The sequence below is a fragment of the Littorina saxatilis genome, unplaced genomic scaffold, assembly GCF_037325665.1.
Source record: "Littorina saxatilis isolate snail1 unplaced genomic scaffold, US_GU_Lsax_2.0 scaffold_476, whole genome shotgun sequence".
Lineage (NCBI taxonomy): Eukaryota > Metazoa > Mollusca > Gastropoda > Littorinimorpha > Littorinidae > Littorina > Littorina saxatilis.
In genome coordinates this window covers 37,384-65,000 of record NW_027127757.1, presented here as the reverse complement: position 1 = coordinate 65,000, position 27,617 = coordinate 37,384, and the positions used below count along the sequence as shown (strand labels likewise).

The window sequence follows — 27,617 nt, the reverse complement described above, 5'->3', positions numbered from 1 at the left end:
TTTTCCCGCCGACCCTAGACTTTTTTTTATTGCATTTGTAAAAAAAAAGCAAAAAAAAAAGCGTCAAAACGAAAGTAACAGACGGCACATGACACAAGGGGGATAACCCCGCATCCCTTTTGTCTCATTTGTTTTGTAATGTGTTGTCTTTCTCTTTGTATAGTAAGTCCAGTCTCTTTGCGTCACTGTATAGTTATTTTCTACCCTGACCAAAAAATAAAAATAAAATAAAAAATCAAAAAATCCCTACCTACCTACCCTTTTTTTTGTAGCCATGTTACCAGAAACATACAACTTTTTTTGTGTGGCCTAAACAGTCATTCAAGGAAGTGAAAGAAAGGAGTGCAGTGGAACGCCCCCTCTAAGACTCCCCAATTCAAGACTTCCTCCCTTTTAAGACTATCTTTCTTTCTTTATTTGGTGTTTAACGTCGTTTTCAACCACGAAGGTTATATCGCGACGGGGAAAGGGGGGAGATGGGATAGAGCCACTTGTCAATTGTTTCTTGTTCACAAAAGCACTAATCAAAAAATTGCTCCAGGGGCTTGCAACGTAGTACAATATATGACCTTACTGGGAGAATGCAAGTTTCCAGTACAAAGGACTTAACATTTCTTACATACTGCTTGACTAAAATCTTTACAAACATTGACTATATTCTATACAAGAAACACTTAACAAGGGTAAAAGGAGAAACAGAATCCGTTAGTCGCCTCTTACGACATGCTGGGGAGCATCGGGTAAATTCTTTCCCCTATCTCGCGGGGGGCATCTCAAAATTTGTGTCAGTTAAAACTCACGATATATATATATAACTCATGCAATTTCAGCTTCTGAGGTTTCTTAGGGACGATGCTATGATTAAAAAAAATAGACACAGATTATGAAGAAAAAATAAAAGAGCATTCTCCATGCTGCACAGAAAAAAGTCACCTTTTCCCTGCCCAACCCTGTTTTCTTTAGACATCAATTATTCTTGAAAAAAATAAATGTGTTTGTTTCGTTCATGGGCTGAAAATCCCACGGCTTTTACGTGTATGACAGTTTTTACCCAGCCATTTAGGCAGCCATACGCCGCTTTCGGGAGAATAAAATTGTTAAACAATTAAAAAAATTAAAATACAAAGAAGAAAAAGAAAAAAGAAGGTGCAGAGAAAATGAGGGTGAACAAAAGTGCACTTTAAATCGGTACCTTCATACCAAAATAACGTACGTGGACGGGAAGAATGAATTATAAAACATGGCATTATGCACACTGGACGGTCAAATTGAGGACATATGTACTATGTACAATTGAACAACAAATAGTATGTACAATGGCAAAAACTATTCTGTGTGCACACAGCTACAAATATTGCAAATATTTCCATTACTTTTTTCCCCTTTTATGTTGCACAGCAATAAATAAAAATACTCAATTTGACCTTGAATATGCATTGAAAATACATTTTCCCCTCAAGCAAATTTCACATTGCTCTTGCATTATATACAGCGGCATACCATGATAAATTATCAACACAAAAATAACAAATAATATCAGAACTAAAGAATCACATTTTTCCCCAACATGAAAATGCTATGGTGATAAAGCAAGCGTGTTTAAAAAAATATATTTCTGCATAATCAATACAGAAACAGTCTGATTGAAATATGAAGTAAACAATCAATTCACAAAATGTGAACATATTGAGGGGGGGGGGGGGGGGGGGGTGTGGATGTACATCTATGCAATAATTAATTGTTTCAAAAAGCAGTGATAAGAAACACAACCCAAATTTCCAGATGGGATTCAAATGCTACCCCAAAAAATAAAAACCTGACACATTAAATCTCACAGATCGATATAACAATCTTACTTTCGATTTCCTGATTAAAATCGTTTTAAGTCTGATGTCGCCTATGTATGTGAGGTACAATGTACTTTCTTTCATTGGTTATTAGCAAGAGGTCTGGTTTGGAGATTATGGTTTTAACAAAACACTGCCTTCTAATTAATATTCAGCAATCTCATAATAAAATCAGAATAGTACAGCTGAGACAGAATACATATGGATAACAAAGATACACATGTGAAGCACTAAAATACAGCAAATTTAGCTCAAAGCTGCAGAGATCAAAAACAAATATGTGACCCTCCACCACAGAATGAGTCGGATGTCACCTCGCAGGGGTCTGCGCTTAGGCCTTATAATATACGTCCGGGTGGTGTAAGGTATCAGTGTGAGGATCACCTTAGTCACAGGCTTATAACTCAAAAAGTTTTCGCTCTTTTCTAAAACGGTTTTCACCACTGGATAGAGCTTCAAATTCTCTTTAAGAAAATGTAAAAATCATGCAAAGGTGACATGCGACTCATTCCGTGGTGGAGGGTCACATAATATGCAAAGCATATTCACAGTCATCTTCTTAATCAACACTCCATAAGAGCGAGTGTCTCTGTTAACTTTTGATTATCTTGTTTTGTCATTGTGGGAATAGGAATGTAACTGTATAATTTTCAAAAGGTAAATAGTAATACCTTTGGGTCAAATCTAGGTATTCAAAAGAATAATGAATTCTAACCATGTTTTTACAAGAACATGCTGTACATTTCTTTTCTGCACATGCATACACACAGAGAGACACACAGATAAAAATAGAAACACTGTAGACAGACACACAGAGACACATAAACACATGCAATGAGCAATGTTCTTCTGCAACAGCTTTGCAGAACTTCAACAAGATTATAAATATAATGTAGAATCTAAACTAAGTTTTGTTTAAATGCGCAAACATTTAAAACACAAACTATATACACCATAGAATCTGTACACATATTCATTGTTTCACTCGTGATCATTATTTTTCAATTAAAGAGAAAACATGTCAAAAAACTATTGAAAGTTGTATGTGTACTATAAACATTAACAATGCTTCTAAATCTGTATTTATCTTTACACACACACACACACACACACACACACACACACACACACACACACACACACACACATACACAGCCTGTAAAATAGAGTTTTTAAATAATAAACATACCGGTGTAAATTATGGAATGTCTCAAAATGAAAAAAATGCATATAAAGCATAAAGTCTGTGGACCATCTTCATAAAAGAAATTTAAGATATTGGACGGTTGGTTCTGTGGTAAGATAAAACCCCTCTGATAAACAGATCGATATAAAAAAGTTAACATCAAAATACTATCGAAAGAAGTATACTGCTTTGTGTGAAGTATTTAAAATACTATCGAAAGAAGTACTGTTTTGTGTGAAGCATTTAAAATTCTATCGAAAGAAGTACACTGTTCTGTGTGAAGTATTTAAAATACTATCGAAAGAAGTATACTGCTTTGTGTGAAGTATTTAAAATACTATCGAAAGAAGTATACTGTTTTGTGTGAATTATTCAAAATACTATCGAAAGAAGTACGGCTTTGTTTGAAGTATTCAAAATACTATCGAAAGAAGTACTGTGTTGTGTGAAGTATTCAAAATACTATCGAAAGAAGTACTGCTTTGTTTGAAGCATTCCTATAAGAAGAAATTTTATGAACATATATATTACATCTGGGTAAAATACTTGGGACTGATTTAAAGCACAAACCTCCACTAACAACACATAAATAGAACAACTATAGATTACAATGTTGTGAGAAGGGTAACCAATTTTGCCCCAAGCCTTTAATTTTAGCACTAAAAAGCATTTTGAAAGCTTTATAGTTGGACGGAAGAAGTAATTTCAGTGATCCACGGTCAGAGATCCAGACAATACAAAAAGACTGTTAAACTCCAGGCAAAATATCAAGATATGGATACTTAACTATTAAGTTTGCATAAATTCATGCAGGCATAGTTTTGCCTGCAGAAAACATATACACTTTGCTGGCCTTGGAAAAACTAATTAAAGATAACATTTCATTGAAGGTTTCCGCAAAGTTGTAGAAATTTACTGGTGCGGGTCAAAGTCCCAATAAAATGCTGCAGTTGTGGCCATAAGAACTATGTAAATACATGTAAATAATTCAGTTCAATATTGATGGACAATTTATTACCAGGATAATAGTCCACAAAATAGGTGTCTCCAAGTTTAACACACACACACACACACACACACACACACACACACACACACACACACACACATGCGTGCATGCACACACACATACACAAACACACACACACGCAGACACAAACACACTCACACACACCATGCTAATCAGAAGTAGTTAATTTTCTAAACACAGACAAAAAAAGAACTTCAGGACAAACTATTACTTACATGTATCAAAATACTTTGCATGATCTGACACAAATATTAAGAAAATTCAAATATAAGATCAGGCTTGTTGCTAATGATCTTTACCTTTCCTGTCTTTATAACAATAATTTTCAACAATCCCAACAAAAACAAAACAATTATAACAAAGTTTGTAAACTGAGCAAAACATTATGATGGAGATTTGCAAATAAATCGTCGCAATAACACAGGATGGAAGCTAACCCAGATAAATGTTTGACAAAATACAATCTGTGGACATATAATTATACATGTATATGTAATGTGTATGGAAGGCTTCATAGCACTGTGTCTTTACTACACGTACATTACTCATCGTACCTACGAGTGCTCAGCCTAGATCAACTCTGTAAACTTTATGAACAACAAGTGAGCAAAATGATATTTCTCTTCAAAGCATGTGAGCAAAATTGTACTTCTTTTCAAAGCGTGTCATTTTCCATAGAGGGGAATCCCCATTTTTAGACCTATAAAAATTGTACTTCTTTTCAAAGCGTGTCGATTTCTATAGAGTGGAATCCCCATTTTTAGACCTATAAAAATTGTACTTCTTTTCAAAGCGTGTCGTTTTCTATAGAGTGGAATCCCCATTGAGAGACCTATGAAAATTGTACAACGATGGCCCTCGACTCAAAGTATCCAAATTCAACACAAAAATAAACAAAGAAAACTTATCACAGTTTCAGAAGACACCTCCATGTGAACTAAATTGTGCATTGTGCAAAATGAAAAGCAAGCATTCAACACCCAAGACCTGAGCAAGCATATAAACTAAATTCTTAATAGATTCTATTATTAGACAGAAATTGGATGCAGAATGGATATATATATAGGCAAGATTTCAGAAAATAATGTTTTGGGCTGTGAGTGTGAATTACTTCTGAGTCATGCTTTTTTTGTACAATATGTATTTTTGTGTTTTACATTCATTCATTGAAACAACAAGAAAGCCAGTGAAAGACAACTGAAGTCAGAATAAAAGAAAACACTTAATGAACATCCAGCTACTTTAAGTGTAATCAACTTGAGTACTTTTCTGATTTCAAATTAATAATAGAACTTCTACACATCTGTGACCACAAAAAGAGTTTATTTGTCATGTCTTTTTAACCCAATATAGCACAATAAAAACAATTGTGGAATGTATCTGAAGTGATCATACTCGTATTTTGAATACATGTAGTCTGCTTAATCCAAATCAAATATCTTTTTTTTGTTGAAATAATTCTAACTTTTTCTACAAAAAACTTCATAGTCAAACAAGTTATGCAACATATAATTTACAAATGCATAATTATGACGAATTTTGTTGGGCCCATCCCTTATTTTTCTGTGTGTATAGATCTGTCAAAACAACAGAGTTAAGACATAAAAAGTTGACCTCTCTCTCTAAATGTATCATTTTTCTTTCTTTATTTGGTGTTTAACGTCGTTTTCAACCACGAAGGTTATATCGCGACGGGGAAAGGGGGGGAATGGGATAGAGCCACTTGTCAATTGTTTCTTGTTCACAAAAGCACTAATCAAAAATTTGCTCCAGGGGCTTGCAACGTAGTACAATATATATTACCTCACTGGGAAATGTATTATTACCATTATTACCTTGAATACATCATTTCACGTTTTTAACACTATTCACAACCACCAATCAGTCCCTGTCATGGTTAATGCTTTGATTTTGGTCTGTAATATATATACGTCATTTGTATTTTTGACTGAAATATGACATTTGACACAGATCTCGACAGTCATTGTTCACCTCGACTGCTGGAGCGGTCTTGGAGGAACACTGACTGTCTCCATCTGTGTAAAATGTCATATTTCAGTCAAAAATACAAATGACCGTTATGTATCGATTGATTTTAGTTAGAATTCCTTTTATATTTTACGATTGAAAGCACACAAACGTGGTCTCGGCTATGAGTTTTTGTCGGACTCTGATGTCACATGTGGCTCAAATAAGGGAAATGCAATGTTCAATCGATGCATTAAACTTTATTCACATCCACTCTATAGGAGACGCAATCGTTGCAACAATTTGACTAAATATATATTGCAATTGTTCAGTTGCCATACGAGCTTTAGCAAATTTTGCATCAACCTGTGTAAATTGCTTAAAATGAGCGTGACAGCTTCTTATAACGTATAAATGAGCCTACCAAACAAAGCAAAACACAAAACACATCAAAAATCCACTTTTCTCAGGCCATGATCAATTTCTGCAGTATACAGTAATGAGAATCAAGTGCTTAGTTGTGTCTAACACATAGATCTGAAACATTAGTACTGATGTACCACAAATGAATCTCAGAGAGCATCTAATTGTCTCTTTCATTTTCTTCTTCTTCCCTGTGTTCCTCAGTTTATTTTTAGCAAACCCACTAAACCATTCGCGGGAAAAGAGATGTACAATATTGTAGGCACACAAACTGGTGATAAGGTGTATAGTGAAAATATTCAGGTGAAGAGAAGTCATCATATTGTCATCAACACAACTGGCGTACTCTGTTTTTGATTATTGTGTGATTTTGACAAGTATTTTACTGATACATTTTTTACCCCAACATGTGATAGGGGTTACACATGTTAACAATTAAGTGCTCATTTTAATGTTTGGGTGAAATAATTATTGAAAAAAAGTTTGTTTATTTCCGAAGGAATTTGAGATCAAACCGATGTCAACGTGGAAAGGGAAGTCTTTTTACATTTAGTCAAGTTATGACTAAATGTTTTAACATCGAGGGGGGAATCGAGACGAGGGTCGTGGTGTATGTGTGTGTGCATGTGTGTGTGTATGTGTGTGTGTGTGTGCGTGCGTGTAGAGCGATTCAGCTGACCAAACTACTGGACCGATCTTTATGAAATTTGACATGAGAGTTCCTGGGTATGATATCCTCAGACATTTTTTTCATTTTTTTGATAAATGTCTTTGATGACGTCATATCCGGCTTTTCGTGAAAGTTGAGGCGGCACTGTCACGCCCTCATTTTTCAACCAAATTGGTTGAAATTTTGGTCAAGTAATCTTCGACGAAGCCCGGACTTCGGTATTGCATTTCAGCGTGGTGGCTTAAAAATTAATTAATGACTTTGGTCATTAAAAATCTGAAAATTGTAAAAAAAAAATATTTTTTTATAAAACGATCCAAATTTACGTTCATCTTATTCTCCATCATTTGCTGATTCCAATAACATATAAATATGTTATATTTGGATTAACAACAAGCTCTGAAAATTAAATATATAAAAATTATTATCAAAATTAAATTTTCCAAATCAATTTAAAAACACTTTCATCTTATTCCTTGTCGGTTCCTGATTCCAAAAACATATAGATATGATATGTTTGGATTAAAAACACGCTCAGAAAGTTAAAACGAAGAGAGGTACAGAAAAGCGTGCTATCCTTCTTAGCGCAACTACTACCCCGCTCTTCTTGTCAATTTCACTGCCTATGCCGTGAGCGGTGGACTGACGATGCTACGAGTATACGGTCTTGCTGCGTTGCATTGCGTTCAGTTTCATTCTGTGAGTTCGACAGCTACTTGACTAAATGTTGTATTTTCGCCTTACGCGACTTGTTGTTTTGTTTGTTTGCTTAACGCCCAGCCGACCACGAAGGGCCATATCAGGGCGGTGCTGCTTTGACATATAACGTGCGCCACACACAAGACAGAAGTCGCAGCACAGGCTTCATGTCTCACCCAGTCACATTATTCTGACACCGGACCAACCAGTCCTAGCACAAACCCCATAATGCCAGACGCCAGGCGGAGCAGCCACTAGATTGCCAATTTTAAAGTCTTAGGTATGACCCGGCCGGGGTTCGAACCCATGACCTCCCGATCACGGGGCGAACACCTTACCACTAGGCCAACGGTGCCGGTAAGGAAAGTCTGATCTTATGAAACCTCAGCAAATGGTTAAAGTAAAGCCTCACAAAGAACCAACAGAGATGTCTGTGAGAGTGAGAGAAAAGTATCTTATGGTGGTCATCAGTATTGTCTGTGCACGCTCATCATCTTTAACTCATAAACTAAGTTTAGTTTTAGTTTAGTTTACTGCCTTTCACGCCTGGTGGCGTGTAGGGCAGCGACAAAGGACCTACATAAACTAACATCTGATCTATTTTACAAGAAATATTGGCTTTCTATCACAAAGGCTTGTCTCCAAATGAAAAATCAATCTCCAATATCATCACCATTCTGGCATAACTCTAGTGAAGATCTCTCCTTTTTCAACGCCTTCCTACCAGCTGTACAAGCTGTATACATTTATCAAGTGCTCCAGTAACTTTTTCTGTTTTCAATCACACCGTATACGCTCGTATCATGTTCATATATATTAGCCTAAATGCTAAAAGAACATATTTTACCTTCTCTGAGGTGTCATCTTATCACTTTCAGTCAAACACTCCAGGCAAGTTTGTCATCAACACAAATAATACAATCCAATACGACCGTCAAACAGCCAAGCATAATTCAACGCTTCTCCCAGCATAAAACTTAGCACTTAAAAGGTGCTCGATCTCTAGTCAGACACAACCATCATCGAACGCTGAAGAAGAAGACAAAAGGTGCTCTCAAAATAAATTCACAACCCAAAAGCAACCAGCTCTCAGTGAATGACGTAAACATTTCTTTCACACTGTATTCTTCTTAAAGTCATCCACCGATCATCAAATTCAACGCAGACATTTCCTTCACATTATAGATCAGTTCATTGTTAACCTTCCAATCTTTCAGTATGCTGCAGACAGAGAGACGTCCTCTCCAGAATGACCATCTTCCCTACACACGCTCTCAACAACATGCTGATCAATCGTGTTTGATCTACCACAGCTGCAGGCGGTACTTGTGGCAGTTCAATCCACACTTCCAGGCCGAAACTCAGATCACGAAACCTTTTCCAAAATCACAACAACGATGTTCAGCCTCAGGAATAACCCAAGCACAGAGCCTGTGTTCTTTCACCATCGTCATACAGTGGTACCTGTGATGTGGAGTCCCTACAATGAGAGGTCACCTCCCAAGAAAGGACGCCCTCTGTTGTACTTGTACATCCCTTTGTCTAGTATCTCTATCAAAAAATATACCTGTCATGACAGGCCACCTGCAATGTTGGGACACTTGTGGCTGGTCCCAAGGGTGTCCTTTCATCGCAGGTACCACAGTGTTATTCCTCAGTCACACGTTTCTCCTCACAGCCTTAGGTCACAACTCGCCTGCATCACAGAGGCTGGTCAGTATTTCCAGCCACAGACTCAACAGCAGCTGGACGATGTTGAAACTCCTGAATAATCATCTGACGTTGCTTTTACATGTAGTCAATTAAACGCTGCCGTAAAATCAGCGGACACTGCTTTCAGAATTCATCCAATCACAGTAACTTGTCCCAGTTAAAGTCATCCTCGATGTCATCGCCGTGCAGGAAGTTGGGTCGACCCGGAACGTTCCCTGGCACTGAGAACCCGTCTCCTGCTGCCTGCAATGCCATAAACACTGTGTTATAAACTGTGCAACAAAATTATTGCACCCATTTTCGTACCCCAACCAAAGAATTCATTCCCGTGTCAATTCATACAAACTTTCTATGCCATTAAAGGTCCTTCACTTGGCTACCTGACAGTGTCGCTTTACAGATCAAAGATTTCTGTTATAGGTGTCAGGTGACTGCAGCTGAAGTAAGGGTACCCCCAAAACCAACCTGACAAAAACGTCAGGTACCAATTAAAATAAAACGACAAAAATTCAGAATAGGCGCAACTTGGCAACTTCTACAAACGAGGAGAAAGCCAAATCAATTATCTACCCAGAACAGGTTGTTTTGTTTTGCTATCTTATGTTTCTCTTGTGTTATGTCATTTCTACTGATGCAGATGTAGAGCGCATGAGCAGTAGTAATAGATTTTTTTGCGTCCCTTTTGAGGGGTACGGTAGACGGGCGCAGTGGCGTGGTGGTAAGACGTCGGCCTCCTAACTGGGAGGTCGTGAGTTCGAATCCCGGTCGCTGCCGCCTGGTGGGTTAAGAGTGGAGATTTTTCCGATCTCCCAGGTCAACTTATGTGCAGACCTGCTAGTGACTTAACTCCCTTCGTGTGTACATGCAAGCACAAGACCAAGTGCGCACGGAAAAGATCCTGTAATCCATGTCAGAGTTCGGTGGGTTATAGAAACACAAAAATACCCAGCATGCCTCCCCCAAAATCGGAGTATGCTGCCTGAATGGCGGGGTAAAAACGGTCATACACGTAAAAATCCACTCGTGCTAAAAACATGAAATCTAAACGAAGTGACTTAGTACAGTAATCCTTTGTTTTTTAACTAAAAACATGAGTGAACGTGGGAGTCTATAAGCCCATGAACGAAGAAGAAGAAGAAGAAGAGGGGTACGGCATGACAAAATGCGTAGTATTTCAGCAATGACTGTGTCAAGGGAAAATGTCATAGTGGGGTTGGTACGATTACGGTACCCATGAGCGATAGTGGAATCAGTATAATTTCTGAGCCGTCTCTAAATTATTATTGAAACGGTCTCGCGGAATAGCCGACTCGACTGTTTGCATAGGTATAATCACTGTTTTGTTTTTAGAGAGGGACGTTTGTACTGTGCGACGTGTATGCTGTCACCCCTCTGTGTAAATGGTGTGGTCGAGAGGAACATGGCAGTGAACTTGTGTCAGAAGACAGAGAGGAGAGCTTCGGCAGTGTCGGACTATACTAACTTCAAGGACTTTTGTGAAGTTATTCAGAGGACGTGTCGGTGCCGAGGACATGTGTTGAGAACAAAGATTCTGATGGAAGTGTACTGTGTGTAGTGCCGAACTGTGTTAATCTTCGGTGTGACAAGAGGTATTTTGTTATAACATATGTATTTGTATAATGATTATGTTCTGATTCGAGTTAATAGTGAAATGTTTGAAATGTTTATTAGTTGTTTTCCGTATGCGTTGTTCGAGTGCGTGTTGTCACCTCCCGTATGCAAGTGTGTGATAGTGTGTAACTATGTGTGTAAAAATATATAAATGGATGTGTGAACTTGAAAACCCCGTGCACGGAAAAGCAAACATCGGACACACAAGTCAGCACACATCAAAATTCCTTGATAGACTGAATGGAAAGTCTTCCAAGGCTCTATGTCAGAGCGCCACCTACCTGTGGGGAGTGTGAGGTGAGAAGCGTGGTATCGGACGGAGCGCTCAGGTGACTGCCCGACGATTCTGGCGTGTTGTAACGACCTGCAACCATCAACATACACACTATCAGCGTCCGTATCAACCCGGGGCCCCGGTAGCTCAGTTGGTAGAGCACTGGACTTGTGATCGGAAGGTCGCTGGTTTGAATTCGGGCTGGGACGGACACAGGTCAACTTTATGTGCAGACCCAGAGACGGAAGCCATGTCCCACCCCCTTGTCACCACAATGGCACGTAAAAAGACCTTGGTCATTCTGCCATAAGTGCAGGTGGCTGAATACACCTAAACACCCAGACATCTGGGTAGCACGATTCCGTTGCTGCTAGCTTTCCACTGGGAGGAAGCGACCCGAATTTCCCAGCGATGGGACAATAAAGTAATGAAAATGAAAAAAATGAGAAAATGAAATATCCTGTACAGTTGGACCTGTCTATAACGATCCCTCAAGAGGCTGACCAAAAGTTGTCGTTGTTATGGAAAGGTGAATTATATAGCAAAACAATAATTCATCATGCCATCCTGAAGATTAGGCAGTTTATCGCTGTCAAAATTTTGATTTGTTTGTTCGTTCATGGGCTGAAAGTCCCACGGCTTTTACGTGTATGACCGTTTTTACCCCGCCATTTAGGCAGCCATACGCCGCTTTCGGAGGAAGCATGCTGGGTATTTTCGTGTTTCTATAACCCACCGAACTCTGACATGGATTACAGGATCTTTTTCGTGCTCACTTGGTCTTGTGCTTGCGTGTACACACGGGGGTTTTCGGAGACCGAGGAGAGTCTGCACACAAAGTTGACTCTGAGAAATAAATCTCTCGCCGAACGTGGGTTCGAACTCACGCTGACAGCGGCCAACTGGATACAAATCCAGCGCGCTACCGACTGAGCTACATCCCCGCCCCTGTCAAAATATTGATAAAGGACATACCAAACCAAAAGCAAGGGTAGTCACTCTTTCAGAACCCATACAAACCCAACAGACTTATTTCCGCAATTTGTCTATTATGAAAATCAGTTACAACCTACAGCAAGAATGCTACCTACACCAAACACAGTTTCACTGAACACAGAATATCGCACACGAAAATGTTTAATGTCCAGGGTTGAGACCAAAAGAGAATATCGGCTGAACTGTCATGCTTTAAAAAAAAATAAAAAAAACTTTTATTTCATTTGTTTTAACTCAGTATTGGACACAGTTAGTGCGTTGGAAAGTTACCCTCACAATGTCCGAGGCATTGCCCAAAGAACAATGCCGAAGACATTTGGTTATTTTCGGAAATCGTCTATTTGTACTGACCGCCACTGTTTTGATTCTGACTGCTGAGAAGGCCAGTCTGGTTGAAAAAGTTGTTGAGGGAGGAGGCAAGGTCAACCAGCTGCTCCTGGTTTAGCGATGACCAGTGGGCCTGATCAGCCTGTTTCATGGTGTCCATCAGACCTGCAATGGGAGTATATATATATAAACATATACACCCTGTTAAAAGACATCATTTGTCTCCGTGACAATGCGACTTACCACCTGGGGTTCAAGATGAAAAGGAAGTTGAGAGCTTTACCTCCCTTGATTTTTTCTAGATGATAGTTTCTACAGAAAAGAAACCAAATATTTTATTTCCGGCAGGCTGACTTACTAGTTACTTGTTACCGACGGGGCTACTTAAATTGTATTAGTCTCTATAACGGATGTCTAATGGTTGTGATTATTTTCAATTCAAGCAACTGTAGTGTCATTTAAAACATGATGCAGTGACTACAGCTTCAATTCAAGCAACTGTAGTGTCATTTAAAACCTGATGCAGTGACTACAGCTTCAATTCAAGCAACTGTAGTGTCATTTAAAACATGATGCAGTGACTACAGCTTCAATTCAAGCAACTGTAGTGTCATTTAAAACCTGATGCAGTGACTACAGCTTCAATTCAAGCAACTGTAGTGTCATTTAAAACATGATGCAGTGACTACAGCTTCAATTCAAGCAACTGTAGTGTCATTTAAAACCTGATGCAGTGACTACAGCTTCAATTCAAGCAACTGTAGTGTCATTTAAAACATGATGCAGTGACTACAGCTTCAATTCAAGCAACTGTAGTGTCATTTAAAACCTGATGCAGTGACTACAGCTTCAATTCAAGCAACTGTAGTGTCATTTAAAACCTGATGCAGTGACTACAGCTTCAATTCAAGCAACTGTAGTGTCATTTAAAACCTGATGCAGTGACTACAGCTTCAATTCAAGCAACTGTAGTGTCATTTAAAACATGATGCAGTGACTACAGCTTCAATTCAAGCAACTGTAGTGTCATTTAAAACCTGATGCAGTGACTACAGCTTCAATTCAAGCAACTGTAGTGTCATTTAAAACATGATGCAGTGACTACAGCTTCAATTCAAGCAACTGTAGTGTCATTTAAAACCTGATGCAGTGACTACAGCTTCAATTCAAGCAACTGTAGTGTCATTTAAAACCTGATGCAGTGACTACAGCTTCAATTCAAGCAACTGTAGTGTCATTTAAAACCTGATGCAGTGACTACAGCTTCAATTCAAGCAACTGTAGTGTCATTTAAAACCTGATGCAGTGACTACAGCTTCAATTCAAGCAACTGTAGTGTCATTTAAAACATGATGCAGTGACTGCAGGTTCCCAGCTTCAGTTCAAGAAACCGCATAGACTTCAAAAAGTTTCCCAATGGTTTAACTGTGAACTGCTGTTGTTTTTGTTGAACAAAATGATTAGCATGAACATTTCAAAACAAATTTGCATTGAATAATAGTACTTTTTTAATGTTGGAATTATAGCTTGCTTGCTTATTTCCATGCTTCCAGTTCTATGTGCTTGGGGGTGTGTGCATATCTTAAAATTCAGGGATCGTATTCTAAATTTAGAATTTCAAAAAGTATTCCTTTATCTGGTCAAATGAAACTTAAAAGATAATAAAAATTACAGGAATTGTATGCATTGGTAAATTAATTGTGCTTGCCAATCGCTATTCTATGACACTACAGGAAGGACAAAAGCTAGTAAGACAATGAACATTCACATTTTTGAGAAAAAAATGGCACAAATGCTACAAACTACCAGTCATGCAAAAAGGATTTACAATATACATCACACAGAAAAAAAATAGGGGATTAAAAAAATACAATTTTGAAAGACTGAAACAGAAAATTTAAACATTTACAGAATTTCCCTCTTTTTCACTACATCTTTTGCTGTACTGCTGCAAACAGTTTTGCCACAACAAAAATGAACAATGAATCTGCAAAGAAGACATGCATACAGCTATAACAAAAGCATGCACATATCAACACAATAAAGCTCACTGCATTGTACGATGCACTGCTGCAATATGTCAAGAAAGAGGCTCAAAGCTTCAGGCAGAGCTTTGTGTAAGCGTACGTGTTATTACACAAGAAGGACACATGCAGTGGACTATGCTTTATTTGAGCATTAGCTCTAGTCAGTGAATTAACTATTATGTTGTGTAAGTCTGTTTTGTCAAGCAATCTGAAAATTGTCCATGGTTATCTGTTATGCATTAACAACAACAACAAGACATTTTTAAACAAAGCCAAAATGCATCTAGCATGTTATACATCTAAAGAATTTTATGCACCTCAGATAGCTCAACAACGACAATGACTTGCCTACAAGTGCCTACAAGTGGGCGGGGGGGGGGGGGAGGGGGGAGGAGGGGGCGAGGGGGGATTAATGAATAGTATTTAGTTAATTGTTATCATTTCTACAAGAACAGAAAATAAATCATAGCAGGGATGTTGCTAAATCTGATTTCATTATGCAAATTTTCACAACATTCAAAATTTTATCAGGCAGTCATTGGTGTATTTGCCACTTTTCATCCACTGTGAAAAAAGTTTGTAGACCTATCAAAAAAACGGAAAAGTTTTAAATAATGTGAAAGTTTTCATGCAGCTTTAAGCTGAATGCTGACACCAAGAGACATCCCTGCATAACCTAATACATGCTACAGTGTACTTTCATAAAATCAAATGAAAGGAATAGAACCCACAACAACATTTCTGTTTAAAAAGAAATTAAAAGTGAGCATGCGTATCATAGTTCACAACACAACACAAAGTCAGCCATGCAGAAAACAGACAGAAAAGACATGCATGCACAGAAAACACAGCACAAAGAAGATACCACAAAACCTCTATGGTAAAAAGAAAACTATGGCCAGAATATACTACGACAACATGCATTTTGTTGGAAAGCTGACAGTTTGACAACAATATAATCAGAAAAAGTGGACATTGTAATCTGCCCTGCAAACCAACCTTGCGTAGTATCACCACTGGTTTTGCTGGCATCTAAATATCCTACAAGTACAAAAGAATTCATTCATGTATAATGTAGATGATATTGTTTCAGTTACATGCCTTCTTGAATATGAAATTGTGGCAAAACTGTAAGCAGCAATACAGCAGGACGATGTAAATTGCTTTTCTAAAAGTAATATACCCTTGTCTACCCTAATTTTTAAAATTGTTTTCATTACCTACCTATATTATTAACTAAATCTGCGTAAGAAGTGAAAAAAAAGGTATGTATGTATGTATGTATTCCAAAACTGAAAAGCAAACAAAAATACTAACAATATGCATGCTACAATAGATGGGAAGCCCCATCATTTAAAGTGGCTGAATCTTTCACACCTTCACAAATCTGTCAGTCTGCAGCACAGACAGAATATGCTGCTATGAAGTCACTGTACTTTCTAAAACAAAGATTCTCAACCTGCTTTCAGGCGGCAGTGGTGATGTTAATAAGGCACTCCAAACAAACAATTAAAGTACAGCCAGCGCATCCTGCAAATGCTTCGCTGCAGACTTGCAAGAAGAGCTCATCAATCTTATTAGACACACAGTGGGTATGCACTTCATGGAGGTAATCTATTGACATCATTTTGCATTGTGAGGACACCCATTCCCACCCCAACCCATAAAGCCTGTCCTTGACTTGGCAAAGTCGACTACGCGAAGTATACTTCGCAAAGTTGTCTGCACAAAGCTTTAGCGCTGAGTTTTTGGTAAAAAGACTTTGCGAAGTAAATTTGGGGCTCAATTAAAGACAGGCTTCACAAGCACATGCTCCCATCCCCATCCCATTTCAAACACATGCTATTGTATTTTCATGCATGGACGGAACTCTGTTACACTTTGTCTAACAATGATACAATTAACCAATTTCAAAATGCTATTTGAAGGCTGGATGCAGGTAGGTGTAAAAAAAAAAATCGAGCACGTCTAATGATGATAATTTTGAGGATGAAAGTCGCTTGTTCATTTCAATGCTTGTTATGATAATTTTGAGGATGAAAGTCGCTTGTTCATTTCAATGCTTGTTATTCTCTCAGGTGCCAGGAGAAAGGTTCCGAATAACTCTCACATACGAGCTATTACACATGTCATATGCATTTAGAGATTTTATACTTTCCTTTGTTTATCAGAAAAAGTAATTAGTCAAAGTTTCAACAATCCCAACATTTCTTCTAGCATTCCCCAATAAGAACAATGGGACGCTGAACATTGTATAATTCTAATTCAACCGAATGGTTGCTTTTGAAACAGTATGACTGAACCTTTTCCTTGGCATGAAAGTCCTTCCTGGTAAAACTCAAAAGTTTTGTGAGAAACTATTTGGTGCAGAAATTCCAAAGGATTTAAAATCATGCTAAACTCCCATCCAACTGTTATCATTTAAGCATCCACCTTTAGTGCGCATTTTCTTTGCACAAAGTCTTGTTGACATTCAACCCAGAACTGCTAGTCCATAAAACACTGACAGGAACTAAAATAACCCAAAACAAACTCTGCACCCTTTCCTGATTACATCCAAAATCATCCCCACCAAACGTGCCTCCATGAAAATTGCCAGTGCAGTGGGAACCTCCCCCCCCCCCCCACCTTCAAAGGGGGGGGGGGGGGGGGGTCTACTGTAATGCATCTAATGTAGCCTATCAATGCATGAACTCACAGGCGTAATTCACAGCACTAAAAGCCACATTACCCTGAAACTGCGACATGTCGATGTTCTGCCAGTCGTGGGAGCCAGTCCCTGCTAGTCTCATACTCTCCTTCAGCGAGTCCAGATTGTGCAGAAACCCTGACGACATGTTCAGTAGCGCTGGGGGGCCGCCAATATCTGGCAGACACAAAAATGCTGTTACAAACAAGAGTATCTGCGACCTGAAAAACAAAACAAACAAACAAAAAACATATAAGCAAATATTGTAAAAATAGTCAATGTTGGGTAAAACTAAAAATGCCATTGCAAACAAGAGTATCTGTGACCCGAAAAAACCCACAAACAAAACCAAAAAATATAAGCAAATATTGTAAAATCTTTAAAAATAAAGTCAAAGCTGGGGCGGGGACGTAGCTCAGTCGGTAGCGCGCTGGATTTGTATCCAGTTGGCCGCTGTCAGCGTGAGTTTGTCCCCACATTCGGAGAAAGATTTATTTCTCAGTCAACTTTGTGTGCAGACTCTCCTCGGTGTCCGAACACCCCCGTGTGTACACGCAAGCACAAGACCAAGTGCGCACGAAAAAGATCCTGTAATCCATGTCAGAGTTCGGTGGGTTATAGAAACACGAAAATACCCAGCATGCTTCCTCCGAAAACGGCGTATGGCTGCCTAAATGGCGGGGTAAAAACGGTCATACACGTAAAATTCCACTCGTGCAAAAAACACGAGTGTACGTGGGAGTTTCAGCCCATGAACGCAGAAGAAGAAGAAGAAGAAAGTCAAAGCTGTGTAAATCTGAATGTGTCATTCCAAAACAAGTTTGGATCTTAAAACTCAATCAAGTCATTCCAAAACAAGTTTGGATCTTAAAACTCAATCAAGTCATTCCAAAACAAGTTTGGATCTTAACATTTTCTTCCAAATGGATACTGTTAATTTGAGGACCGCTTACATTTCTAGCACACAATCCCATCCACTCTCTCTCTCTCTTATATTGTTATCTTAACATTCATCAAGCGTATTACTATTAAGTATTATCATTAGATTAGTCCGTCTCATGGGGAAAGGCGAGGGCTGGATGTAAATAAAAAACCTGTTTGCTTATGCCATTACCAGACCTGATTACCACTAAAATTTCCTGGTGTACAAATGAGGCTAAAAATGTGTACAATCAGAATTTTAAGGTGTACAATTCATTCTTGCGGTACACACTGTGCAGACACACACACACACACACACACACACGCACACGTGCTTTATTCCCCCCTCAAATGTGACACAAAACGAATGATAGAAAAACTCGGCTTGAAAACCTGATTGTACTTCCGAAGCTCTTTACTGTCCCCTTCATCTTCTGAATCGGTTTCGTGAGCTCGCTTTTTGCATGTAGCCATCTTGGACAGTTTAAAAGAAACACCGCAATGCGCATGCGCAACTCGATAGGCGGATGACGTACCAAACCGATGCTGATGTACGGTTGCCTCCCTTTCGTGATTTAGGCACGGATACGAAAAGAACAAACACAAAAAAACGCGTACGATTGATTTTTTTTGTGCGTATGATTTTAATGTCTGGCGTATAATCGTACAGCGGTCTTCAATTTCGTAAGATTGTACGCAAATTTCGTACAGTAACCAGGTCTGCTTTACCCTCGTTAATAAAGAATGTGTCTCGTCTCTCCCTCTCTCTCTCTCTCACCTGTAAGACTGGGATCTTCATTTTTAACAGGAGGCAAGGGGTCGGCGTGAGCTTTGCTGAGTTCTGCTGGCAGCCTCTCTGTGTCAGCAGCACTCAAGGGGACGGTGCCGTTTAACAAGGCATTCAGGTTGCCTGCAAAACAACACAAGCAGTGACGCAATACAATACAATATCATCTCAACATAATAAATTACACATTTATAATAGAAATTTATTTATATAAGATTCTAAAAGGGTAAAATGTTTAATACTCATTCTTGAAAATGTTGCAGAACTCGATCAATCTAGTGAAGCATTATGTAGTCTTAATACTCTTATTTCCTTTTGTTCCATTTTACAACAGGTTTTCTTTTAACTGCCATAACAAGTAATAATGCGGTACCTGCAATGAAAGAGTACCCTTTGGACAAGCAAATTGTAGGTGGCCTGTCATGACAGTATATCTTGTTAAAGATAATGCGGTGTTTGGCGTATTCTAACGCTGCTACGCTATACATTTTCAGAGAAATTACCTGTGGAGTTTTCAAACACAGATTTGTAGAGGTTGAGGAAAGAGTTATTCAGATCTTCAGAGCCCGACGTCCCATCCACAAAGCGATGTGATGTATCAGCCTATAGAAACAACATCGTACATAGGTCTTAAGACATGTCAGTGTTAACAAATCTACTTCAATCTCAGAAGGCTGTAGCCCCTTAAAAATAAACATTATCAAATTACAATCACATTTGCAAAACCACAACATTACACAGACACTAGGACATAATACAAACAGAGCCATAAGAACCAATCAATTTATCATCACTGGTTATATATTTACCGTATTTGACGGATTACAAGACGCACCGTTTTATAAGCCGCACCCCCGACTTTTAACAAAAAAATTGGGACGAGCCACGTATAGGCCACGTCACTATATTAGCCGCCGTCGAAAAAATAATCAGATCGTGTCAATCAATCAAAACAACCAGGCAAACGAAAGTACGGTATTTGGCCAAATCGGCTCCGAGAATAAACAAGTGAAACAAAGAAGAAAAGTGAAAAAGTTTGAAGAAAAATATCACACACACACAATTTGTAACCAACACACACATGTAGTCCCGCCCGGAATAAGCTTTTTTGGGATGATTTACGACTTTGGCGCACATTTTGAGCAGACGAAAACACAACATGGCGGCTCTCGCTCCTCCAACTATCGCAAGACACAAAAAAACGAAATCTCGCGCGCGCAAGATCCTGATACATCCGGTGTTTCTCTGTACGCTATCTTGTCACGACGACTTGTTGACAAACGAAGATTCGCGAAAGAAAGAGAAAAGCGCCGAGTCTTGAGTAGAGAGCTAATAAAGTACCGGTAATAGCTAATCGAGCGAAATGAAAATCCGCGGCGACTTCCATTAGGTGAATGCTATTTCAAGTTTAGGTAACGTTTTAGCCGCATCTTTTCATAAGCCGCAATGCGATTTTTTTTTTAAAAAAGTCGCGGCTTGTAGTCCGTCAAATACGGTACACGATCAGTATGGATCTGCTGGTCAGTCTACTTCATTTTTCAATTACCTTTCATAAATTCAATAAGTCATCAGATTCAAGCACATTACACCAATTCTACGGACTCATGACACCCCATCAAACATCGCTATTGTCAACTTGGACAGACAGTATAAAGTATAGACTTGAAGTTTACAGTTCTCACATCTTTACTCTCGAAGACGACAAGGGAAACAACCCATGACACAAACAGGGCAAGCTGTTTAACATAGTCCAGGGATGTTGTTAGGCGTCGGACATCGGACATAGACCGATTAAGAGGCTCAAATGTCTGATTCACATTGCCGCATGGCGGTCAGATGTCCTATCGTTTTGAACTGAGCGCTGGCATTGTCCGATATAAGAACTCAATTCCTTCGGACAGCGCGATATTCGTTAATGTTCCTTTCAAGATACACATTTTCAAAAAACGACCAAGCACTCTCGCATACAGGTGCACTGAAGTTGTGCAGTGCGGATCTTGCGATTGGGTGACACCCGTCTGCAGGACATTAAAGTTAGGAGTATGGGAGACAACTCCAACTGACTAAGTCTTGCGTCTGCTTTTGGTTTGAGTTCGAGACATTTTCACGAAGCGTACTGAGTTATGCCACCAAAAAATACAAAATAAAGCCTGCCAAAGTTCAACAAAAGCTAAACACGTTTGGCTATTCAACGGCATACTGTGCTACATTAGGGTCAAAAACAGGGGGGAACACGGCGAGCGTCATTCTTGAAAAAGAAAAACATTCTGACGTCCTATTGAAATTTCTGAAAGCGGTCAAATGTCCTATTGATGCTGAAGAGCTAAGACATTTGTCCTATAGGCATGAATTTGCAGCAACATCCCTGATAGTCTCCCATGCGCATGTGAAAACACAAGTATAAAACATGGATAGGAAAATGGACCTCAACCCATCAACAGCTATCAACTAAATTTACCAGACTACTTAAGGCAAAAAAAAAAGGTCTGTTTACGGTCACATAGGGTGAAAAAATAGGGTCGGTAGGTCGGCTTTTTTTTTTTTTTTTCCCAATTTTTTTTTTTTCCCCTCTCTATGATGTTTCACAGTTCATTTCTTCTCATCAATCCCTGTTTTTGCCCAACATAACTATAAACAGTACTTTGAGCTTACCTCCCTTCTGTCGTCTGCTGTTTGAGCGCAAACAGCTCTATTTTGGATGCGGTTTTTTTTTTTTTCAGACGATCCAAAAAAAAGATTCGGGCCTAAAAACTAGGGTCGGTCGGGTTACCGTAAACAGACCTTTTTTTTTTTGGCCTAAAATGAAACCTTTTTAAGACCTGATTTTCTCAGATTTTTGGAAGTCTTAAAAGGGGGGTTCCACTGTACTTACTGGGTGTATTGACGGTGCTGAAGATGACTGAACATGTGGAGAGGAAACCTGGACGTTAATGGCGGCAAGAGTCGGAGCTGGACCAGGGGACATCACTCCTGTCCCACCTGCGTCGGGACTGTACGGTGACAGCTGTTGATGAAACAATTTAAATTAGTAAGAACATTCATTTCATTTCATTTTTTCCTTTCATTTTTTCATTCCGTTTACTCTATCATCCCCACGCTGGGAAATTCGGGTGGCTTCCTCCTAGTGGAAAGCTAGCAGCAACAGAGTCGCGCTACCCAGGTGTGTGCGTGTTGAGGTATAATCAGCCACCTGCACTCACGGCAGCTTGACCGAGGTCTTTACATGCCACTGTGGTGACACAGGGGTGGGACATGAATACCGTCTCTCAGCCTGCACATCAAGTTGACCCATGTCTGTCCCTGCCTGGAATAGAACCTGTGACCTTAGGATCACAAGTCCAGTGGTCTACCAACTGAGTTACCCAGGCCCCGAACATTCAACGTGGAATGTCACTGTTGCTCTTTCAGAAACTAACACACAGGGGAAAAAACCTGATTCAATGTGAGGCTCACCATTGTACAAAGTGGAATCTCAAACAGCCGCTCTTCTCTCAGTAAATGACGTAACTTCCATGGGGTTAATTCAAGATTATACACCCACACAAGAAGTGACACCAGTGCAGAAGATACTGACAAAGTTGTTTGCCCTCAGTTTCGCTGATGGGGTCTATGTCGACCAAAAGAGTGGGATTCCCTGTAGGTGGAGTTCCTGGAGGAGGATTCCCTGTATACAGGGAATACCACAGGATTTAGTTCCTGTAGCGTGTCGCTGATATCGCTGAAAGTCACGTGATGCTTGGCGACATCGGTAGAATTTGATGTTTTTCAATCTTTTTTGATATTTCTTAGAAATTCGAGTATGGTCTTGAAAAAACTCCACCCTGTGGGATTCCCTGTATACAGGGAATCCCCCTCCAGGAACTCCACAAACAGGGAATCCCACTCTTTTGGTCGACATAGACCCCATCAGCGTCAGTTTCTAACTCACATTTACGGCAGAGAAAAAAAGTTCCATCTCCTTTTCAACAGTACCCTTTACATGAATTTTTTCTTTAAATCACGAAGATAGAAACAACAAGCTTGCAAACAAAATCAAAAAAAATTTACAGTGGTACCTGCGATGAAAGGACACCCTTGGGACCAGCTACACGTGTCCCTACATTGCAGGTGGCCTGTCATGACAGGTATTTATTTTGATAGAGATAATAGACAAAGGGACCCCACAATGTGTCCTTTGAAGGGGGGTGTCCTCTCATTAGAGGGGCCCCACATCACAGGTACCACTGTACCTTGCTGTAATCAGCATAATAATCTAAGAATGCTGTTGTCTTTTTTTAGCCTGAGAAGTAACGTTAACTCCAAAACAGATTTAACCTGTACTGAGACAGGCACAGAGTTTAAAGTCTAAACTGCCTAGAGCAGGGATGAGAAATCTACTAGCTACTGTCTCTCACTTAGTGCTTTCTTTAGTTTTCTGTTAGCTACTTTGTTCTAGCTACAAGCCATAGCAGTCTTACCCGTTCGTTTGGTCGCCTTGGTCGTTTCCGAACTGGCAAGGGGTCTTCTGCCGGATTGCTGTCGATCACCCAGTATGACCCCTGCAACACAACAAACATTGTTACCATTATACTTTTTTCTCTCCATTTTTATCACTTTATTGTCCCATCGCTTCCTCTGAGTGGAAAGCTAGCTAGCAGCATCAGTTGCGCTGCCCAGCTGTGTGTGTGTGTGTTTAGGTGTACCGTATTTGACGGATTACAAGACGCACCGTTTTATAAGCCGCACCCCTGACTTTTAACAAAAAAATTGGGACGAGCCACGTATAGGCCGCGTCACTATATTAGCCGCCGTCGAAAAAAATAATCAGATCAATCAATCAAAACAAACAGGCAAACGAAAGTACGGTATTTGGCGAAATCGGCTCCGAGAATAAACAAGTGAAACAAAGAAGAAAAGTGAAAAAGTTTGAAGAAAAATATCACACACACACAATTTGTAACCAACACACACATGTAGTCCCGCACGGAATAAGCTTTTTGGGGATGATTTATGACTTTTGCGCACATTTCGAGCAGACGAAAACACAACATGGCGGCTCTCGCCGCCCCACCGGATTCAAGCCCGTGACCCACAGTCCAGTGCTCTACCAACTGAGCTACCAGGCCCCCTTTACACACATCAACATCAATAAGAAAAATAATAAAAGACATTTCAAACTGCACAGCTGTCTATGCTGAATTAAATGATTTGAGAATGTATACAATTTAGCAGCAGTTATGAAAAAAAGACGTCTCATCTCATTAAAAGCCAAGATCTTGCGATCATCAAGCTGATGAGCATAATTATAGACGCATCTTTGTCTTAATTTTCCTATGATGTATCACCTTTTCGTCTTCAAAATATATGCACATAAATTGGCTTGTGGTTATCTGATAGTGATACAACTACACACGGAAATTGGTTTGTGCTAATCTGATGATCACACGCACACACTTATAGTACACACACACATACACACACTGTAATTTATCAGTGACAAATGTGTTGACCTTACCTTGCCTGGGTCATCCTTTGACCTTGGCACCTTTAGGAAACACTTGCTGAGCGAAAGGTTGTGTCGAATGGAATTCTGCGCAATAGAACAACACATATTATATATTATACACCATTGCCACTATTGTACTACAGAGTACTACATAATTATCATGTCAGCTACCTTTTCTTGAACCCTGCATCACACAGACACTGAAAGTGAGAAGGAACCTCTCTCTGTTATCAACTGTGAATGAAGAATATTGTCAGCATTACTGCAAGTACTTTATCATTTGAATTATTTCCATAGCAGAAGAGTATGAACTGAGCTCTCTCTATCTCTCTGACTAGTCTGAGTTTCTCTCGCTCGGACTTCTCTGTCAGTGGCACACACATGTGCTCTCAACCTCAATTTTGTTCACATAATGAATTACAATGCACAAAACAGTAGCGGGCAAATGAAGTGAAACCACTATTCCAGCAAAGAGTAGGCTATTTGAATGATTTCTCATTAAGTTGATAGTTTATTTTCAAGTTAAATAGGCCAGTCTAGCTGACTTTTGTGTTTTAATATATTTTTTTGTAAATGAAAGAGTTAGTTATTGTGACAAAAGAAAATATTCACAAGTTTGTAAACCTTATGGTCCAAATCGTGGACAGACATGTACACACAAAAGTCATGTGTTTTAGCAATCATTCTAGTCAATTTGACATTGTGTCTTTGTGATCATGAAACGTTTTTTCTGCAAAACAATGCTCGTCGTGGAATTTGCCTGTCTGCTTTCATCACAATAAACAAACCTAGGCTGTGCATGGACCACTTAGTCTTATATAGTTATACACTTGGTTTGAATCAATGTAAGGGCGATCACAAATAGATCAGTCATTTGACTGCCTCACTGTCAGCTTATTCAAATATTATTATATATATATATATATATATATGTAATGTGTCAATAAGTGATAGCCAATGCATGGCCTTGTACCCTAGCTAGTCCCTATACTATATTAATTTTCTCAAATGCTCACCAGTAACTAACAAATTGTCAGTAATAATCAAGCCCTCAAAGGTTCTGTGCTGCAGGTCTACACTATTAGGTTACAACTTAGTTCTTCTCACTGATGTATAGATCAAGTCTTGCAAAAGAAGCCAAGCAGAATGTGTTGATCTAAATTCGATCCATGATGAAACAGTGAAAGAGCTATGAGATGTGGACAGAGACAGGCTGAAGGACCCTCAAATGAAACACGATCAAACAGCTAGCCCACTGTGGCAGCTGAGTGAGAGTGCTGAAGAAAACGGGTGGATGGGATGCTTAGCGGACCGAAAAGAAAGTGCCGATCAATACCCTGGCTGGGTAGATGCACACCACACAATCACGCTTTCCAGTCTGCCAATAATCTGTCACTTCCAGGTGAGATATCCTGTTGCACCACCGTCACTCAAAATCGCCCCCTCTCCACTTTACCTTCCAGCCGTTGCCGGCTTCTTTGTAGTAGGGAAAATTGTCACAAATCCACTGGTATATCTCCGCCAGAGTCATTTTCTTTTGGGGTGAACTGTTGATGGCAAAAGTGATGAGATTCGCGTAGCTGTACGGGGGTTTTCCGTCTTTGGCAGGCCCTTGGAGGGTGTCCCACGTCGCGTTTGGGTCGTGTGGTGAGTTGGGCGCTTTACGCATCGCCATCTGCCCGTTCTGTGCTTTTGCTAGTGCGTCCGCTGGTCCGTTCGCCCCAGCCACACCACCACTCGCCATCGCCCCTCCCACTTTGAGGCGATGCAACCAGTCCATCGCTGTCAAACTACTCTCAAGCTCCGCCATTTTGATCGTTTGCAGTCGTAATGTCAAAATGATGTATTCTTGCTCCATTTCCGCGTTTGGGTTGACTAAATGTATGTCTTTTTCAAGTCTCAAAGAGTAACTAATGTCTTACAAACATTAAATTTGTTAATCTGCTGTTATTTTTGATTTATTTTTGGCGACGGTTGTACTTTACGTACAGTTACAGACTTGCACTATTTCTTCAAACGGACGCGTAAGCCACGTCACAACGCAGAAGCGTCGTACCCCCAGCAGCGTTGCATAGCAGCCTAAGCTGACCTCTGACCTGTATGTGTCCCCTCTGCTTACATTCCGCGAAAACCCACGTGCACGGTCGAGTTCTTTTGTTTTGTTCAATCAGACCTTCTGTTCTCCACACTTTATTCAAAGTTTGATTACTTAAGCAAATAAACAAAACTTCAGCTAATACAAGTTCACACTATTCAAATCTGCCCCCGAAAAAATGGATGTGTGAGGACAAGCTCGACGAAGCCAAAACAAACTGACATGCGAGTTTTCACATGTTCAGCCGGGTGACATATTTCGGTAGTGCATAGAAAAAAGGGGCGTGCCGTTTTTAGGTGAGTCTAAGGTCGAATTGTTCGGGCTCAACACTTGTACCCCCTGTGGTCATGATTATTTGCTCTAAGTGATTCTTGAACTCGGACACACGGCCGCAAGAAGTTCGCATGCTTCGGTGAGTGATGCAAGAACTGCGACGAGTCGGTACGGATCGCGGCTCCAGAAATAATTCAGTGAAGTTAATTCAAGGGCGGATCAATTCACTTTGGAGGGGGGGGGGGGTTACAAAATGACTGCGAAGATACAAGTTGATGGCGCCGAAGGCGCCTAAGCCTCTTGGGGGGTCCGGGGGCATGCCCCCCCGGAAATTTTTTTTTATCCAAAGAAGCAAAATAGAGCTATCTGGTGCACCCTGAGCCAACAAATTACCTGTTTTTGGGGGTGGGTGGGTGGGGGGGGGTTACGTAACCCGTGTAACCCCCCCCCCCCCCAGATCCGCCCTTGCTGTTAATTAAAAGTGTGGGTTTTGTTTGTTTGTTGTTGTTTTGATTGTTCTCATTTTCTTTGTTTATTTTGTTTGTTGTTGCTTTTTTCTTTATAAAAAGAAAGGT

The 27,617-nt window shown here is 39.7% G+C and overlaps 1 protein-coding gene across 2 annotated transcripts; it reads right to left on the bottom strand.

Moving 5' to 3' along the window:
* Positions 1–7,872: 7,872 nt before the first annotated feature.
* LOC138956134 (forkhead box protein J3-like) lies at positions 7,873–26,484 on the bottom strand. 2 transcript variants are annotated; one of them, XM_070327578.1, is made up of 12 exons: positions 26,131–26,484; positions 24,684–24,758; positions 23,647–23,727; positions 22,062–22,193; positions 19,693–19,792; positions 19,181–19,312; positions 17,524–17,658; positions 15,792–15,833; positions 12,790–12,930; positions 11,450–11,532; positions 8,400–9,779; positions 7,873–8,323 (listed from the first exon to the last, which is right to left on the bottom strand). In XM_070327578.1, exons 1-11 carry the CDS (start codon positions 26,482–26,484, stop codon positions 9,675–9,677), a joined length of 1,380 nt encoding a protein of 459 aa, XP_070183679.1. In that variant the 3' UTR covers positions 7,873–8,323; positions 8,400–9,674. The 2 variants fall into 2 exon arrangements, with proteins under 2 accessions (XP_070183679.1, XP_070183680.1); XM_070327579.1 differs by lacking the exon at positions 15,792–15,833.
* Between the last annotated feature and the right edge of the window lie 1,133 nt (positions 26,485–27,617).

Coding starts and splice junctions, on each gene's coding strand:
- LOC138956134 (XM_070327578.1), bottom strand. CDS start 26,484: ATGGCGGAGCTTGAGAGTAGTTTGACAGCGATGGACTGGTTGCATCGC. Junction 24,759..26,130: donor AAGCCGGCAACGGCTGGAAG/GTAAAGTGGAGA, acceptor TCTATTGCGCAG/AATTCCATTCGACACAACCT. Junction 22,194..23,646: donor CAAGGCGACCAAACGAACGG/GTAAGACTGCTA, acceptor TTTCATCAACAG/CTGTCACCGTACAGTCCCGA.